General features: G+C 49.7%; 1 protein-coding gene across 1 annotated transcript in view; it reads right to left on the bottom strand.

Moving 5' to 3' along the window:
- Positions 1 to 17,617, bottom strand: part of Clnk (cytokine dependent hematopoietic cell linker) — a 120,654-nt gene that overhangs the window by 38,928 nt on the left and 64,109 nt on the right. The window contains exons 3-6 of the mRNA XM_070013233.1: positions 14,112 to 14,140; positions 8,575 to 8,660; positions 6,035 to 6,176; positions 4,565 to 4,653 (exon numbers count right to left, since the gene is read on the bottom strand). Of these exons, the coding sequence (XP_069869334.1) occupies positions 4,565 to 4,653; positions 6,035 to 6,176; positions 8,575 to 8,660; positions 14,112 to 14,140 (346 nt within the window). The remainder of the gene's footprint in view (positions 1 to 4,564; positions 4,654 to 6,034; positions 6,177 to 8,574; positions 8,661 to 14,111; positions 14,141 to 17,617) is intronic.

The following is a 17,617-nucleotide window of genomic DNA, read 5'->3' as shown; positions in this document are numbered from 1 at the left end:
AGGTCATGGTGGTGATCCCGCCTTGTCACACGCTGGCTCTGGGAGCCCTGGGCCGACTGGGCCTCTGCGTCCTCATCTGTGGGATGGAGGGGGGCTACTCTGCTCCCCCTGAGGAAGGGGACAAGATGGGGTGCTGTGTGCCGGGTACCTACAGCCACTGCGCTGTGGATGGCTGTGCAGTAAGAAGACAGGAGGGTGGAGCCTTCATCGCTAAGCCTGTCAGCCTGGGTGAGCACTGGGCCTTGGCTTGTGTCCTGGCTGAGGATGGGAAGAGAGGGGGACTTGACCTCCGACCTCGGGGGAAGGCTGAGCCCTTGTATTTACCCCAGAGAGGACATGGAGGAAGAGGGGAGCAGCAGCCCGGGTTGGGGAGGGAGAGGTAGGGAGCCACAAGAACATGGGTGTTGAGATCTCCGCAGCTGCGGGGATTTGGGGCTGGACAGAGGGTGTCCCCTGAGTTCACAGGATGGTGCTCAGCAGCGCCTCCGTCTCCATCCACTAGGTGGCAGTAGCACTCTCCTAGTGCAGCAATGAAAACATTGACCCGAGGGCAAAACCTCTATGGAGAGCCACTGATGGCTGGTGGTGTTACCGGGGTGGGAGAGAGGTACTTCCTGCAGGTGGGCAGGTGGGCGGTGAGCGGCCTGGTGAACCCTGCCAGGTCCCAGTGATCACATGACAGTACTATGGCCAGTGCGGGTTGCTGTGGGCTGGGCACCGGCTGGCATCTGTGTGCCTATGGCACAGTGCTTGGTGTGCAGTAAGTACTTAATAAATATAGCCGTAGTGTAGGGCAAACTTGCAAGCAACGCAAGCAGCGCGCACGGGCCTTTGAAAGGCTGACTGGAGATCCATTTCACAGATAGTTTAATCTCAGCCGAAATGTGCAGAGCTAATCAAGCCCGTGCTGGGAAATGAGACCGCGATGAAGATCATCTGCTGGTCATGAAGACGTGATTCTTCGAACACTGATTATGAAACGTGAAACACGCTCTCCATCTGAATTGAGGCTAAGACCTTGCTTAATATATGAGCCGATGTCCCTCCCAGTCAGAATTTCCCCTCATGTTTCTCCTTCCCTTCCTTTATTTCCTCTCTCAGTAAATCTACTTGGCTAAATGAGATGGGATTGCAATTTTTGCTTGCAAAGTGATCTGTCTGCAGGAGAAATTAGTCATAACGGAAGCTACAGTGGGAGCTGGAAGGGACATAAAGTACCCAGGAGGGAGGAGGTTCAGATTCTACAGTAGCTGTTTTAAAAAGATCAAATGATTGCTTTTCCTAAAATCCTTCTATGCATGAAGGCTCACCTAGGCATACAAGGGGGCTGGTAATCAAGAAGTTTTAGGTAAAAGAAAACTCAACCTTTCAAATGAGTATTTTCAGCCTGGGGCTGTCTACAATGGTTATTAGTAATTATAATTGCTATTATTGTGGTAGTACTGGGTCTTGAAACTCAGTGCCTAGGTGCTATACTACCCTTTAGGTTTTTCTTTTTTTTTTGCTCAAAGCTGGCACTCTACCACTTGATCCACACCTCCACTTCTGGCATTTTGGTGGTTAATTGGAGCTAAGAGTCTCAGAGTCTCATGTGCTCTTCCTGCCCTGGCTGGCTTCGAACGGTGATCCTCCAGATTTCAGCTAGGATTTTAAGTGTGAGCCGCTGGCTTCTGGCCAGGCTGTCCGCTCACCTCCCAGCAGTGTCCTGGAACAGCCCCGCCCTGTCACACAGGCCCCGCCCCTGTGGGGCTGCACCAAATGGGAGACCTTCTCCAGGTCAGCCAAGAGGCCAGCAAAGCAGAAGAGCTCCAAAGAGACATGGAGCTGTGGGTGGGCTTCTTCCCATGAAAGAGCCCTGCCATCTTCCGGGTGGAGTGAGACACAGAGGCTTGCTCGTGTGTGCCCATTTGGTTCCTGCGTGCTTTCATAAAGGTGCGTGCTCTGTTGGGGGCTACAACAGTCCCTGACCTCATGTAGATGCTGCTTGTGGACTGCTGTGTGCCTTGCCCGGTGTTCTATGTGGATTACTACAACCGCCACGAGGCTTCCAAGGTGAAACGGAAACTCAGAGAGGGAAAGCAAATATTCTATGATGAAGAGCAAAGCAGGGTGAGGACCTTCACCCTGCACATCTCCTTTGAGGAGGAAGTGCGCTTTATTCATTCATTTAGTCCAGTCTCTGCCCTTCCGATCCTGCTCTCATTGGGCGATTGCCGACGTTCCCCAGAATCTGTAAATGAGTCTGCTTCTGGCTGGTGCTGCACTTGGAGCGCATGCCTGGAGCGCGTGTGAGAGGAGGCGCTGGGGGTCACGACCCCCGGCTCTCCATCTCCGTTGGAGACACTGTAAATGGCTTTGCGGGCTAGCATTCATCCTTTTGCTTTCTTGCCAGGGAGCGTTTGAATTTTTTTGTCTGTCATCCTAGATACTCAGGAGGCTGAGATCTGAGGATCCTGATCTGAAGCCAGCCCAGGAAGGGAAGTCCGTGAGACTCTCATCTCCTCATCTCCAGTTAACCACCAAAAAGCCAGAAGTAGGGCTGTGGCTGGCAGAGCACCTGCCTTGAACTCAAAGTGAAAGGACAGCGCCTGGGCCCTGAGTTCAAGTCCCAGAGCCTGAGTATGCGCATGCCCCCACACCTTCCCTCCCTACAACATATCACACACATAAACTCCATTCTAGCAACAGGCCTATGAGCGGTCCTTCCCGAAGAGTTTCTGGGAGGACAAATTAAAACGGAGAGAGAATTTTACAACACGAACTCTAAAACTTTTCACATGTTTTCACCCAATGGTTAAATAAAAAATAAGTAAGCCAGGTGCGGGTGGCTCACGCCTATAATGATAGCTACTCAGGAGGCTGAGATCTGAGGATCGAGGTTCAAAGCCAGCAGCAAAGTCCGTGAGACTCTTATCTCCAATAAACTACTAGAAAACCGGAAGTGGCGCTGTGGCTCAAGCAGTAGAGGACTCACCTTGAGCTGAAGAAGTGCAGGGACAGCGCCCAGGCCCAGAGTTCAAGTCCCACAAACTGACAAAAAATAAAATTAAAAATTCCCCAGCAGGGTGGGGTCCAGCTGCAAGCAGCCGTGCCTGGGAACATCTTTGTTGGTTGCAGGGAGAGTTGTCTGCTACCTGGACCTCGGTGTACAAAGAAAGAGAGGCAGGCGTTCAGAGCATGGATTCTTCTATCTGGGTAGTTCCACTTAGAAAATGCACACGTGGAATTCATCCAAATATTACGATCGATAACCCTGCTGTCCCAGGCACCGTTCATCTTTATTTTATGAATTTCTCACTTAAGTAAATGAAACATGTGACAATATTTCATTTAAAAAAATCTATGTACATTTTTGTTTACAAGATGTATCCACTAAATTACAGCCTCCCAATAGACATCTTTTTCTTTTTTCTTTTTTTTTTTTTAAATGTGTGTCCTGGGGCTTGACTCAGGGCCTGGGTGCTGTTCTTGAGTTGCTTTGCTCAAGGTTAGTGCTCTACCCCTGGCCAGAGCCACAGCTCCACTTCCAGCTTTTTGGTGTTTAATTGGAGAGAAGAGTCTCAGGAACTTTCCTGCCTGAGCTGGCGTTGACTCATGATCCTCAGCTCTCAGCCTCCTGAGTAGCTGGGATTACAGACGGGAGCCACCGTGTCTGGCGTCCTACTGGATGTTTGTACTCTGCTGGGGAGGATCACACTTCTGGGCCATAGACCAGGCTGCTCAGAGGGTTGTGGGACGTATTTATTACCATGCAGTAAGATGTTGCTGAGGGCTTGGCAAAATCACACATGATTTGTTTTTAATATTTTAATATTTATTTATTTTTTGATGGTCACGGGGCCTGAACTCTGGGCCTGGGCGCTGTCCCTCAGCTCTTCAGCTCAAGGCTAGCACTTTACCACTTGAACCACAGCGCCACTTCCGGCTTTTTCTGCTTATGTGGTGCTGAGGTATCGAACCCAGGGCCTCACGCATGCAAGGCAAGCGCTCTACCCCTGAGCCACCTTCCCAACCCCTGTTTTTATTTTTTATGTGCTAGTTAGTACTGAGACTTAGACTCAGGACCTGGAGCTCTAATTTAGTCCTTTCACTCAAAGCTGGTGCTCTTCTACTTGTGCCACAGCTGCACCATTTCCACATTTTGCTGTTTCATTGAAGATAATCTCATAGCTCCCCCCCCCCCCCTTTTTCTTCTTTTTTTGGCTGGGCTGGTTTCAAACTCTGTTCCTTCTATCTCAGCTGCCTGTGTTGGCTAAGGATTACAGGCATGAGCCGCTAGTGCTTGGAGAAATGATGCATTATCATCAGAAAAAGTGGAGTTCAGATTCTGGCGCTGCAGAAGTAGTGGGTTAGATGAGATCGATATGAAAGTCCTTGGCCTGCAGCCCGGCTCACAGTTTCTCATGAGCAAAAGTGTGAGTGCTCTTCCCTTCTAGATTCTTCCACCGGCTAGAACCCTACCAGCCTCCATGAACTGCATGGAGCTTTAGATGCTGATGGTCTAACACTCCACTGGGGCGGGGAGCAGCTGCTCATGTCTGAATCTCAGGGCTCTGTGACTCACCTCTCGCTTCATCTGCCTGCTCCTCCGGCCTTGCTGGTCCGGCGGTGACGGGAGGGGGTTGTCCATCACCGCCTTGAAATGGCGTGTGTCTGTGCAAAGAGAATGACATCCAACTCAGCACCCTGCGGTTGGCTGGATCTTCACCCATTGGCAAACCCAGTCTGCAAACCCGCCAGGACACCCAGGCCCACCTGTACTCCGCCGATGAGTGTTGCCATGAAAGACAGCCACAGCTCTGTCCCCGTTCACAGAAACCCAGGCTCTGGTCTGGACTCCCCTCCAGTTCCTTCTAACTGAGAAATTCTACCAACCCTGAAAGCACGGAGCTAGGCCACACCTGGCCAAAGTTCCCCAGACCCCCCCCCACCTCCCCCCCCCCCCAGTCCTGCTCTGGACACTCCAATCACGCTTCTCTGCCACTAGATCCACACCTGTCTGAGGAGAATCGGCTTGTCCTGTGTCTCTTGAGCAACTCTAAGACCATGGCTTGTCGATTGGTGCTGATCTATGATCTATGAGTATCTCTGGTGACACAGATATAGTAAATGAACAGAAGATGATCACCATTCTTTACAAGGTGATTTGCTCCAAAGAAAGTGATGTAGAGTTATTTCAGTGGGCTACACTCTCAGAAATCATACATATGTGTGTATGCATGTGTTTGTATATAGGTTTGTATATTTACACACACATGCACACTGTGCATGAATATATGGGTATATACATTCAGGTGTATATGTGTACATTGGCATGCATGCATGTATATGCATGCATATATTTGCATATGCACATGTGCATGGATGCAGGTATCTGCATGTGTGCATGCATAGCCACATGTTCATGTATATCTGCATATTATAGGTGTATATGCACATGTATATATGCATGAGCATGCATGTGTGCATGAATGCATAGCTGCATGTATGTGTGTATCTGCATGTGTATATGTGCACATGCACATGTATATATGTTATATATGCATGTATGTGTATCTGCATGTACATGCATGTGTATATATGCATATTTATGCTTATATATATATATATAACCACATGCATACATATTCAACACATCTACACAGTCTGGTTAATCCAACCTCCATAGCACCTGCTGACAGCCCTGTGGACTCCAGGTAGGAAAAGGCAAAGTTGCATGTGGAACTAAGCCTGCCCACTAGGAATGAGCGGATTCACTGCTGCGTCTTACTACAAGTCATAGGCTGTCCACCAGCAATGTGAACCTAAGACATAAAAGTCTTCCTACCATGCAACTCCGGGGTCACTTCTCAAGTGATGAACACTATCTCCCAATAGAGAGGGTAAGTACTAGAGACTTTTTCTGGGTCACCTGGCTGGGAAGCCCTGGAGGCAGGATTTCCCCCTGGGATTGTGTATCTCTGAATAATCTCTCCACGTCCTAGCCGCACAGATCAGAAGCACCTCAGGCTCCCGGGCCAGCCGGCTGTGTTACCTGCGTACTCAGATTCCTTTAGCGGCCTGGCTGGTAAAATCTTCATGGTCGTCCACGCTTCTGCCAGCTGAAGCTCAGGGTCTTCGTAATTGTCATCAATGGGGTACGCGGCTCTGCTCAGGACTGCAGCCAAGTGCCTTTGCTAAGCATACGGGGCATCGGCATGAGTGGAAGGAACAGGGTTTGTGGACAAAGCTCACAGCCCCAGAGGAGCTCAGGGAAGAAACAAAGTGCTTCAGTAGCAGCTACAGGTCTAGGATCATACCTGGAAGCTTAATTCTTGTGTAGGCAGAGTTCTACAGATGTCTCCCTAATATTCCACACCTATTTTAAAATTATTTATTGACTTTTGGTCAGTTGTGGGGCTTGAACTCAGGGCCTGGGCACTGTCCCTGAGCTCTTTTGCTAGCGCTCTACCACTTTGGTCCACAGCACCACTTCCCGTTTTCTAGTGGTTAATTGGGGATAAAAGTCTCCTAGGGACTTTTCTGCCTGGGTTGGCTTCTAACTGTGATCCTCAGATCTCTGCCTCCTGACTAGCTAGGATTGCAGGCATGAGCCACCAGCACTAGGCTTCCAAACCTATTTGGGAATTAGTCACCCACCCTGACGTGCTCATGCATGCACATGCCCAAGAGTCAAGGAAATACAGATTATAGCATAACTCTGGCAACTAGAAGTCAGCAGACACTGTATGTAAAATCTGAGCAAGCTATCTGGTGGAAAGCACTCAGTAAAGATCACCCAGACAGCTGCTGTTTTGCTTAGCACCACCAGAGGGAGCCAGAGATCAACAGACTCCCAAGCCTGTCCTCTCACCCCTCCCTTCCACGACTCCCTTAACCTTTGCTCCATGCCTAATAGGTGCTGGTGCTTTGTTCACTTTATTTCACAGCACATACAGAAACCTCTAAGGGGTGTCTTGATTACCATGGGAGGAATTGGGATTGCAAGATTGAGTGTAGGGTCTCACTTTGCATTGCCTTAGTTCCCTAACAGAGTACTTGGGGGGAGGGGTTCGCTCCCCAGCCCCAGATCTCAGCAGTTGTTATGGGTAATAGTAATGATGCCTCACTTCCGGGGAAGCATTCTCCCAGTTGTACTGCGCAGGCCCCTCTGTGCAGGCACTTGGGGGCTCCGCTGGCTCAGAGCACTGCTGCAGGTAGGAAGCTGTGGTCTATGGGCAGCCCAGAAGGGGCCTGGCACCGGGGAAGGTGGGCCTCACAGGAAGTCAGGGCCTGGCACTGAGGAAGGTGGGCCTCACAGGAAGTCAGGAGTCAGGCACGGGGGAAGGTGGGCATCACAGGAAGTCAGGAGTCAGGCACTGGGGAAGGTGGGCCTCACAGGAAGTCAGGGCCTGGCACCGGGGAAGGTGGGCCTCACAGGAAGTCAGGGCCTGGCACCGGGGAAGGTGGGCCTCACAGGAAGTCAGGGCCTGGCACCGGGGAAGGTGGGCCTCACAGGAAGTCAGGGGTCGGGCAAGTTATCCAAAGGGAAGTTTAACAGAGGATAGGCCCTGCTTGTCCTGGGAATAGGAGCAGGAGCTAAGACACCAGGCACAAGGTTGGAGGAACGCCAACGCACAACTGACCTTGCTCACGACTTCTCACCTGATTACAGGCGGGTGCCACCATGCATGGCAGGGAAGGTGAATTAAAATGGTAAATTATTATTACCTTAAATAACCATACACCAGTAATTTTACAGGCAGATCTATCTATCTATCAATCTATCAATCAATCAATCTATCTATCTATCTCTATCATCTATCTATCTATCTATCTATCTATCTATCTATCTATCTATCTATCTATCTATCTATCTATCTATCTATCTATCTCTATCTATCATCTATCTATCTATCCATCCATCCATTAGTCGATCTATCCATCTATCTCTCGGTCTGTCCGTCTTATCTACTCTACCATCTATCTTATCTAATCTATCATTATCATCTCTCTATAAGCCATTTAATTTATCTGCATATATTGCTTCCCAATATAACCACTTACAATGTTAGATATTTGAGCCAATGCTATCCATTGTAAGTTTTAGTTGTCAACATTCTTTACAAATATTTTGAGTGGTTTCAAAAGATGTCTCTATCACAACATATAGGACATTTCTATACTGACTATCTAGCATGATTCCAATCTGCTGCCATTAAAACAGATGATGAGAATGTGATGGGGAATTCCTGCTGTTTACATGAGTGTCTAGTGTAAGCTCTCCCATGGGATTATGGGGCCAACAGAAAGGAGATAGTTAATAGAGTCTAGTTACTATTATAAAACTGCTGTCCGGAAAGCTGGTTCAGCGCACACCCCCTGGGTGCTGGGCGGTGTGTTTCTCGTTGCACACCGGCAGGGCTGGCGCCCTCTGCATCTGCAGCCTTCACCCTCCCACGCGCACTGACCTGCATCTCCTCTCCATAGCTTTAAACCCACGAATTGAGAAGCAGGCTTCCTGGCCAGGAAAGCATGACAGGTGGAAGTTCTCTTTCTTTTCAGTGCAGAGGTGACTTGGAGAAAACCACTTACTTTGCAGGAAGCGGAGGCGTTGGCGCTGGGGAGGGGGCGTGGCTGGCTGCGGGCCGGTGGGGGCTCCTTGAGGCTGTGGCACTGGCCTGCCAACCACAGGTGGGTGTCACCACGTGCCGGTCACTGCCAAGCCCTGGGCCCTCCCTCCCCACCAGGCGTCCCTCCCCAACTCCCTTCCCCCCTCCTCCCTCTCCTCCTCCCTCTCCTCTCCTCCCCTCCTCCTCCCTCTCCTCCTCCCTCTCCTCCTCCCTCTCCTCTCCTTCCTTCTTCGCCTCTCCTTTGCCCTTCTCCCCCCTCTTCCCCTCCCCTTCCTCCTTCCCCTCTTCTTTCCCCTCCTCCTATCTCCTCCCCTCCCCTCCTTCTTTCCCTCTCCTTTCCCCTCCTCCCCTCTCCTCCTCCTCCCTCTCTCCTCTCTTTCCCTACACACCCCTTCCTCCTTTCCTCTCTCCTTCCCCTCTCTTCCCCCTCCTCCCCTCTCCTCTCCATCTTCCCCCTCCTCTCTCCCTCCTCCCCTTCCCTCCCTGCCCCCTCTCCCTTGCTCCCTCCTCTTCATTCTCTTCTCCCCTCCCCCCTCCTCCCCTTTCCTCTCCGCCCTCCTCCCCCTTTCTCCCCCTCCTCCTTTTTCTCTGTCACTTTAAAAAACAAATGCAAAACCGTTTTGTGTCGGTAGGAAGGAGCCCAAACACACATGGTCATTTTAAGGCTGCTCCATATCTTGCTGCAGGCGCATTATTTCCGTGGACTTGAGTCTTTTCACCCTGAACTCCCAAAGCATAGCAGAGTAGGGAATGAAGGGGGGTCGTGCCTGGGCCTCCCCCTATCCTGCGGGGTCACTGATGTGGGAGGGGCTTGGTGGAAGTGCAGCTCACGGGATGTGTCTAGGACTTGCGCGAGGAGGCAGCGGCTGTAGGGACCGCCTTGTACCCCAGCCCTGGGACTGGACGCTCTGCCTCCCACCTTCCTGACCCATCCAGCTCCGTCCACTCCATCTCAGATCCCTGGCAGATAAACCACGTCCGTCTACCCGGCAGAGTGGACGCAAGAGGAGTGGGGGATGGTCTTGGAGGTCTTCCAGGAAACAGAGCCGCCCGTGTTCCTTCGGCTCTTTGCTTCTGCGTTTGCCTTCTACTAGGAAAGATATTGAAACTAGTTGTCATGGTTAAGCTCTCCTGAGGTTTTGAGTCGTTAATGCTTTGTTCTCCTGGGGAGGGCCAGCTTTGGACTTTTCTATTTAGCAATGCAGAACTGCTACTCAAGGGTAGAAGGAAGACAACGTCTATATTTCATGGGAGGTTCTAGGACCAAATCCTGGCCTGTGACTTTCTGGCAATGTGGCTGCATGCAAGGCTCAGGACTTGCGAGACTTGGGTGCCGAACGTTGCCCTGTCGAGTGGTGGGGTTTCCCTGTCTGCACCCCACATAGCTATGACTGGTCCAGGCGCATGTGGTCTGGGTGGGATGTTCACTCGCAGTTTCCAGACTCTGTTTGCCCTGAAGTTTCAGTGCCCAGGAGTGAGATGTTTTGTTTGAAGTTCAACCGCATGACCAAAGCTTCGCCCTCCCGCCTCAGCCCCAAGTCTTCAGCAGGGCTTTCAGCTCTGCCGGAGGAATTTGCTCTCCCCTCGGTGCTCATCGGAAGCAAATTGTGCATCTCTTTTTCCCAGTTCTGCTTCACAGACACCCATGAGCTCATCCCTTGCAGGGGTCTTCAAACAGTCCTCCAGCCATTACTCTAGGCATCCAGGGGCCACAGCGTCTACGGACTCCTCATTTGAAAGTGAAAGATCAAGGTGAAAGCTGCTGGGCACACAAGCCTACCTGTACTGCCCGGATTTAAGTTCTCAGGTATACATACACTCCTTCCTGACTTCGCCGGCTCAGGGTATCTTACTTAAAGTCAGTATAGTGAATCAGTGCCCAACCTCCCTACGGCTAAGTTAGACAAGGTTATTAAATGTCTGGCACATTCTACACGCCCAGTATATATTGGTTTCTTTCACATGTGTGTCTATGTATGAAGAGAGGGAATGAGAGAGAATGTGTGTGTGTGTGTGTGAGAGAGAGAGAGAGAGTGAGAGAGAGGAAGAGGGAGAGAGGGAGAAGAGAGAGTCAAAATGAAAACAGACTGACGCAGTCATTTAGTTTTCTGGGCATTCCAAGTTATTTGATCAACTATCACTTTGAGATTATGAGCTGACCATTTCAAGCCCTAAATAAGCACAAAAGGAATGTGAATTATTAGCTGGAAGAGCAATCTCAATGTTCTCAGAAGCTGTTCCTTGGAAATCTACCTCCTTCTCTACTTCTTGATTTCCTCATCTGCAAAGTATGGGATTATGAACATCAGGCCAGCAGAGTCCTAGAGATATTACAGTTTCATTTTTCATTTCAAAGACATCTGTGCCCAACACTTGATATATCTGTCATTTCCTGGACCTGCCACAGATTGCTTGAATGCACAGATGAATGAGTGAGCATACGGTGATGGATGAGACTGGCCCCTCCCATTTTCCTGGTGCTTTTCAGAAACTCAGGTGGGAGAAACTGACCCTGTGGTCTAGATCATGGCTGGTAGCTTTGTAGTGAGGACAGTTTTGAGAGTCTCCCTCCCTCCCTCCCTCCCTCCTTCCCTCCCTCCTTCCCTCCCTCCCTTCCTTCCTTCCTTCCTTCCTTCCTTCCTTCCTTCCTTCCTTCCTTCCTTCCTTCCTTCCTTCTTCCCCCCTCTCTCTTTCTTTCTCTTTCTTTGCCTATGCTGGTCCCAGGGCTTGAACTCAGGGCCTGGGTGCTGTTCCTGAGCTTTTGTACTCAAGACTAGTGTTCTACCACTTAAGCCACACCTCCACTTTCAGCTTTTTTGGTGGTTAATTGGAGTTAGGAGTCTCACAGAATTTTTAGCTTTGAACCATGATCCTCAGATCTTAGTCTCCTGAGTAGCTAGGATTAAAAGCATGAGCCACTGACTCTTAGCTCTTCTTCCTTAACCTCAGCCAGTGATTCTTGAAAGAATATCCTAAAACTTCCCTGAACTGGAATTACCTTGTAGATGTTTCCCGTGGCTTCACCCTAGGCCTGCCAAAGTGTAAACCCTGGGTGGCTTTAGAACATACATATCTCCATCTCTATCTCTATCTCTATCTCTATCTCTATCTCTATCTCTATCTCTATCTCTATCTCTATCTCTATCTCTATCTCTATCTCTATCTCTATCTCTATCTAGAGAGAGTCTATTGTCCATTGAACTTTGAAGACAGCTGTTAGTCAGAAGACTTGAAGCCCTGCTTGGTGCTTACAAGAATTTGGTGAGCACCTTGCCAGTTCTGCTGTCGGGTTCTCTGATTCTGCCCACCAAACTTTCTAGAACCTGGTTGACTCCAGCTTTGTCTCAATTAGTACAGGTCTTGCAATATCTTAAAAAGGTCAGCAGGGGGCACCAGATACACACAATCCTGTGCCTGCCTTTCCTCTAGTCCTAAAAAAAAATCCTTATTAATTTTTCTTTTAAAAGTGGGGAAAATCAACCTTTAAGACTTCTTTCCATAGAAAATTGGAAAGAAAAGTCAAATGTTTCTGGACGAAATGAAATTTTGCGTCTACTTAATCAAATCAGCCAATATCTGTCTTTATGCGAGATTTATTGCATACGATGCTTAAGGCAGAAGAACCCAGTTTCTAAATAAGGTGATGTTCTCCAATTTCATTTTTTCATACAGTGGAAGGAGAAAAAAATTCATGAGTTTATTTATGGAAAAATACAGCATTGTTCTCTGTATATAAGCTTCTGAGAAGGCAGGACATTGACTGATTGTCTACATTGTAGTGTGTATCTGTTTTTCCCAGGCCTGGAGGACTTTTTTTTTTTTTTAAAAGAAGTTATTTAATTTTTTTCTTACAGTATAAAAATGTATATTACTGTACAAAAGTTATAAGGCATAGATGTGCTAAGTAGAAAAGGGAGGATAGAAATCTCTACCATGTCATCAGATCATGACATTGTTGTACAATTGGATTATAGCTGATTCACTCCCACATCACACCGCATGTGCTGTGTGTATTTATTTGCTCATAGTGCATTTTCTCACATCGATGTGCCCACCATATTTTCAATCGGTCCCATGGCTCTCAGATCTCTGGGAAGAGAAGGCCCTTCTTGGAAGTTAGTCCTCAGACACATTCTTAGTTAAGATCTGTTATATTTGCATAGACCTTACGTGTGCTTGGACTGAGCATTGTGCGTGGGTAGGCGCATGTATGTGGAATAGACTTGGGAGGCTTTATCTCAGTTGTCTTTTGGTGGGGGTGGATTTGTATTTCATTTCCTTTTTTGGGGGAGGTTCATTCATGGGTCTTGAACTCTGGGTCTGGGTGCTGTCCCTCAGCTCTTCAGCTCAAGGTGAGCAAGCGCTTTACCACTTGAGCCACAGTGCCACTTCTGGTTTTCTGGTGGTTCACTGGAGATCAGAATCTCATAGGCTTTCCTTCCCCCAGCTGGCTTTGAATCGCAATTCTCAGATCTCAGCCTCCTGAGTAGCTAGGATTATAGATATGAGCCGCTGGTGCCCAGCTTCTTTTCCTTTTATTTTCATGTGTGTTTCTATATTGTTACTCATGAAATGGAAAAACCAACCTCTCAGTTTTCCTCTAATTCACCAAGGAGGAAATAAGATTGATGAGAAACTGGCACAGGTAGGTTCTACTGGCTGCTCTATTTTACATAGTTTTGAAGTCACCAGGCAATGTGTCACATAAACATATTTATTCCTAGGCAATATAAATACACTGGAGGGAACGGCCACGTGTAGCTAGTGCTCCGTAGAATAGGCCACTAGATTTGTTTTTTAAAATTCTGGTCCTGGGATTTGAACTCAGGGCCTGAGATTTTTTGTTTTGCTCAAGGCCAATACTCTACCATTTGAGCTCAACTTCCAGCTTTTTATCTGGTCAATTGGAGAGCAGAATCTTAGGGATTTTCCTGCCTACGTTGGCTTCAAATCATGATCCTCAGATTTCAGCTTCCTGTGAACTGAGATTACAGGTGTGAGCCCCTGGCGCCTAGCTGCTAGAGTGATCAAAAGCAGCACAGACATCAAGAGACAGCATCTCCTTTCCTTACCCTTGACTCCCCCAGGCAAATGTTAGCCGTGTTTGTAGTGTGCCCAGTGTGTTCTGGGAGTTATGACGCTAGGTGGTCAGGAGCATGTACTCCTTGGCCACTGGGCATGTGTGTTCTGACGTGTTCTCTTGAGATGCTCCCTCTGAAAGCCTGTCACCAAGCTGTCACAAGCCTGGCTGAGTCACCAGGTCCAGTCTTGGAAGTCTCAGGGTGTCCGTCCTGGAGGAGCCCCTAGCTGGTTGAATCTTCAGAAAGGAGGCCCAGCCTTTGTGGAATCTGCAGGGCCAGCCTCTGCCCTGTTCCCCGCCCGAAGGCCTGAACTGCAGCTCTGTGAGCACACCAGGGGACCCCCCCCTCCCACCACAGAAAACCACAACAGAGCAGCTCAACAGACCCATGAGGTCCCGACAGAGGGCGCCCCACTCACCTTTGGCAGTGCTGAGACGAGGCAATGACCTAGGGCAGAAGAGAGAACCAATGAACGTCAGCCACGGAACCTGCCTACTCCCCCCAAGCGAGCAAGCTCTTCCTAGACGCCGTTGCATGACCCCCAGTGAAATTTCTGTGTTCCTAATACTGTAGACCCCGAGTAACATACTGTTAGGATGTAAGAGAGTGAAAAAGGTCTGTAGAAGACAAAAAAAACCAAACCCAACAAGACCACCTTCTAAAAAGAATTCTCCTACACCCACACGTGTGTGTGTATATGAAGACGTAGGTGCGTGCACACACACCTGTGTCCACATAGCTCAAGAGAATGGACAAGATCCTGAAGTTACAAATACATTCTGCACCCGTCAATGTTATTCCAAAATCCGGTGCTCACTGGCTGTGTGATGTTTTGGAGGGAAATTTAGATTTTGGTGAGTTCTAACTATTGTAAAAAAAAAAAATTACATGGTGAGGGACCTGTGGTCTCCATCTCTAAGCTCAGGGCTGGTTGCAGGGTAGATGGTAGCCAGGTGTAGATAGGGGCCGAGTGGCGCAGGCCTGCTAGGCCCTTGCTAGCTGCTCCCCGTGGCTTTCTACATGGCTTGTGCCAATTCATAGTCACTTTTTTTTGTTGGTCCTGTGGCTTGAACTCTGGGCCTGGGCACTGTCCCTCAGCTCTTCAGCTCAAGGCTAGCACTCTACCACTTGAGCCACAGCGCCACTTCCGGCTTTTTCTGCTTATGGAGTGCTGAGGAATCGAACCCAGGGCCTCATGCATGTGAGGCAAGCGCTCTACCACAGAGCCACCTTCCCAGCCCTCAGATTCACTTTTGTTCTTTTTTTTTGGTTGGTCATGGGGCTTGAACTCTGGGCTTGGGTGCTGTCCCTGCGCTCTTCAGCTCAAGGCAAGCGCTGTACCCCTTGAGCCACAGCACCACTTTGGGTTTTCTAGTGGTTTATTGGAGATAAGAGTCTCACGGACTTTCCTGCCCCGGCTGGCTTTGAACCACGATCCTCAGATCTCAGCCTCCTGAGTAAGCTAGGATTACAGGCGTGAGCCACCGGTGCCCAGCTTCACTTTTGTTCTTACGTATAGAGTAGGAGTGTTCACATTCTCTGCACCAGGAAATCCCAACTGCAACCCAGCTTTACCTCCATGGAACTTGAAACCCTTGTTCTCCTTGTTCTACTTTCTAGAAGACTAGGTGAATCTAAATTTTTTGTTCTTTTTTTTTATCCCCCCAAATGTTTTGGGACCATTTTTTTTCTCATTACTTCTTTGGACATTACCTGCATGAGCATCTGTTTTCCAACAAGGTCTGTGTGAACTCACAACCATCACCCTCAGACAGTGTGCTTTTGGGACTGGCTTTTCCTTAGATTTCAGGCGCCCATTCCATGAGCTAAGTTGTTTGTGCCTTTAACAACCCCTGGCCCTGACAGCATACCTTTCCTCTGAGGCTCTCTAAGTGCGTCACAAGAACAATTAACCGAGCATCGAGCATCGCAACCCAGGCCGGGTGTAAATATTTATGAGTCCTGTGTGGTGGCTGGGGCCTTGGGTGCTGGATAGTTGAGTTAGTAACCAGGCGACCCCAGTGCGCAAGTCCAGCCCGCCCTGTTGATTTCCCTTCACCAGTCTCATCTGTGAAGTGAGCTTGAGGGAGAGCTGTCATGCTCCTAACTATACAGAAGAGGAAACCCAGCAATTCCCCAATCAGCAAAGCCACAGAGGGAGAACAGGGAGAAGGAGGGATTTGCCACCCCGTCCCCTCCCCCTCCCTGGTCGGGCCTCCTGCTGCTCTGTGCCTCTGGGAGGAGGTGGACCCCCCCCCCCCCCCCCCCGAGGAGCGGCTGTGCCTGGGAGTCTGCCTGTGGTTGGCGGTTGGCACCCGCTCAAGTTGCCTGAGACGCAGCAGAAATTAACAGTAAATCAACCAGTAAGGAGAACATGATTTATCTGGGGCCTGAGCTTTCTCTCTTGACACTCTTTAAGCATATGGTCTCTTCCCTGACACCCTAGCCTTTGATTAAGGCCTCAAAAGGCTCCGCAGATATTCTAGAGCCGACATGGAAGGTGGAAATAATACGTTTGTGTGACTGTGTGCGGCGAGCTTGCTGTAAGCGTAGCAAGACCCCTGTGCTGGAAGACAGATGCCAACACAGGCAGCTTGTGAGGGAGAGCTCAGGGACGGTGAATGCAAGACCAGCGCGTCTTCAGAGATTCTAGAAAGAGTTTGGACTCCTTCACGGACTCCCTCTGACCTTGGCTTCAGCTGGACATTAGAATCAAAAGCCCACTGGCTAGCCTGTGGTTTATAGAAGGGGGGGATGGACTAGGGGCCTTCGCATGGCTGTGATGTTCTTTGACTTCTCATACCCTTGGGGACAGAGCTGAGCTCCTGTGATAGTTTAAAAAAGAGTGGAAACATCTTTTTTTTTTTTTTTGGTCGGTTGTGGGGCTTGAACTCTGGGCCTGGGCGCTGTCCCTCAGCTCTTCAGCTCAAGGATAGCACCCTACCACTTGAGCTACAGCCCCACTTTTGGCTTTTTTCTTTTTTGCTTATGTGGTGCTGAGGAATCAAACCCAGGGCCTCATGCATGCGAGGCAAGCGCTCTACCACTGAGCCACCTTCCCAGCCCAAGTGGAAGCATCTTTTAAAAAGCTGCAGAGCATCTGCCTGGCCTCGTCCCTGCCCCACCCCTAGGTGGGGAGCATTTCTTTTTCTTTCATTGTTGTTGTTGGAGTTTGACTCATGGACATTTATTTTTACAATATGTGTTTTTCAAATCAAGTTCACTGTATTTAAAAAATGTTTCATTTCTGGCCTGGGAAGGTGGCTCAGTGGTAGAGCGCTTGCCTTGCATTCATGAGGCCCTGGGTTCGATTCCTCAGCACCCCATAATGCATGCGAGGGCAGCTGCCCAGCCCCGGGGGCAGCGTCAGCATGGCGGGCTGGCACGCACACGCGGGGGCAGCTGCCCAGCCCGGGCGATGGTGAGATGGCGGCTGGCAGACCTGGGGAGGCTGCACAAAGCGGGGCCAGCCGCCGGGTCCTGGGGTCCACAGCCAGGGGAAGGGGCCGCGTAGGATGGCGTCTTCCTCCGGCAGCCAAGGCCCCGCCACACCCAGGGTCTGGGGCGGAGGTCTCCCCGACACCAGCCCCCGGGTGTGCCCCGGGCAGCGAGTGAGTGTGAGTGAGTGTGAGCCGCTCCAGGCTGGCCCTCCACCGCCCTTCACCCCCACCCCAGCCCACCCCACCCCAGCCCTGGGCCCAATCACAGGAATCCCCTGGAGTTTTAATCCTGAATTGTTTTAAAATTTTTATACTTGTCAATAATTCAATACATGCAATGATTAGTTTTTTTCAGAAAACTCTCCTCTCTCTCCTCTCTGTCTCTGTCTCTATGTCTCTATCTGTCTGTCTGTCTGTCTCTGTCTCTGTCTCTCTCTCTCAGCTGGCAGGCAGTTGTGGCTGTGTTGGTTCAGGCCTAGTGTCC

This window comes from Dipodomys merriami, unplaced genomic scaffold (genome assembly GCF_024711535.1).
Source record: "Dipodomys merriami isolate MVZ:Mamm:240054 unplaced genomic scaffold, mDipMer1.0.p SCAF_9, whole genome shotgun sequence".
Lineage (NCBI taxonomy): Eukaryota > Metazoa > Chordata > Mammalia > Rodentia > Heteromyidae > Dipodomys > Dipodomys merriami.
Note: the sequence above shows the minus strand (reverse complement) of the source record. Positions and strands in the feature narration are given on the sequence as shown.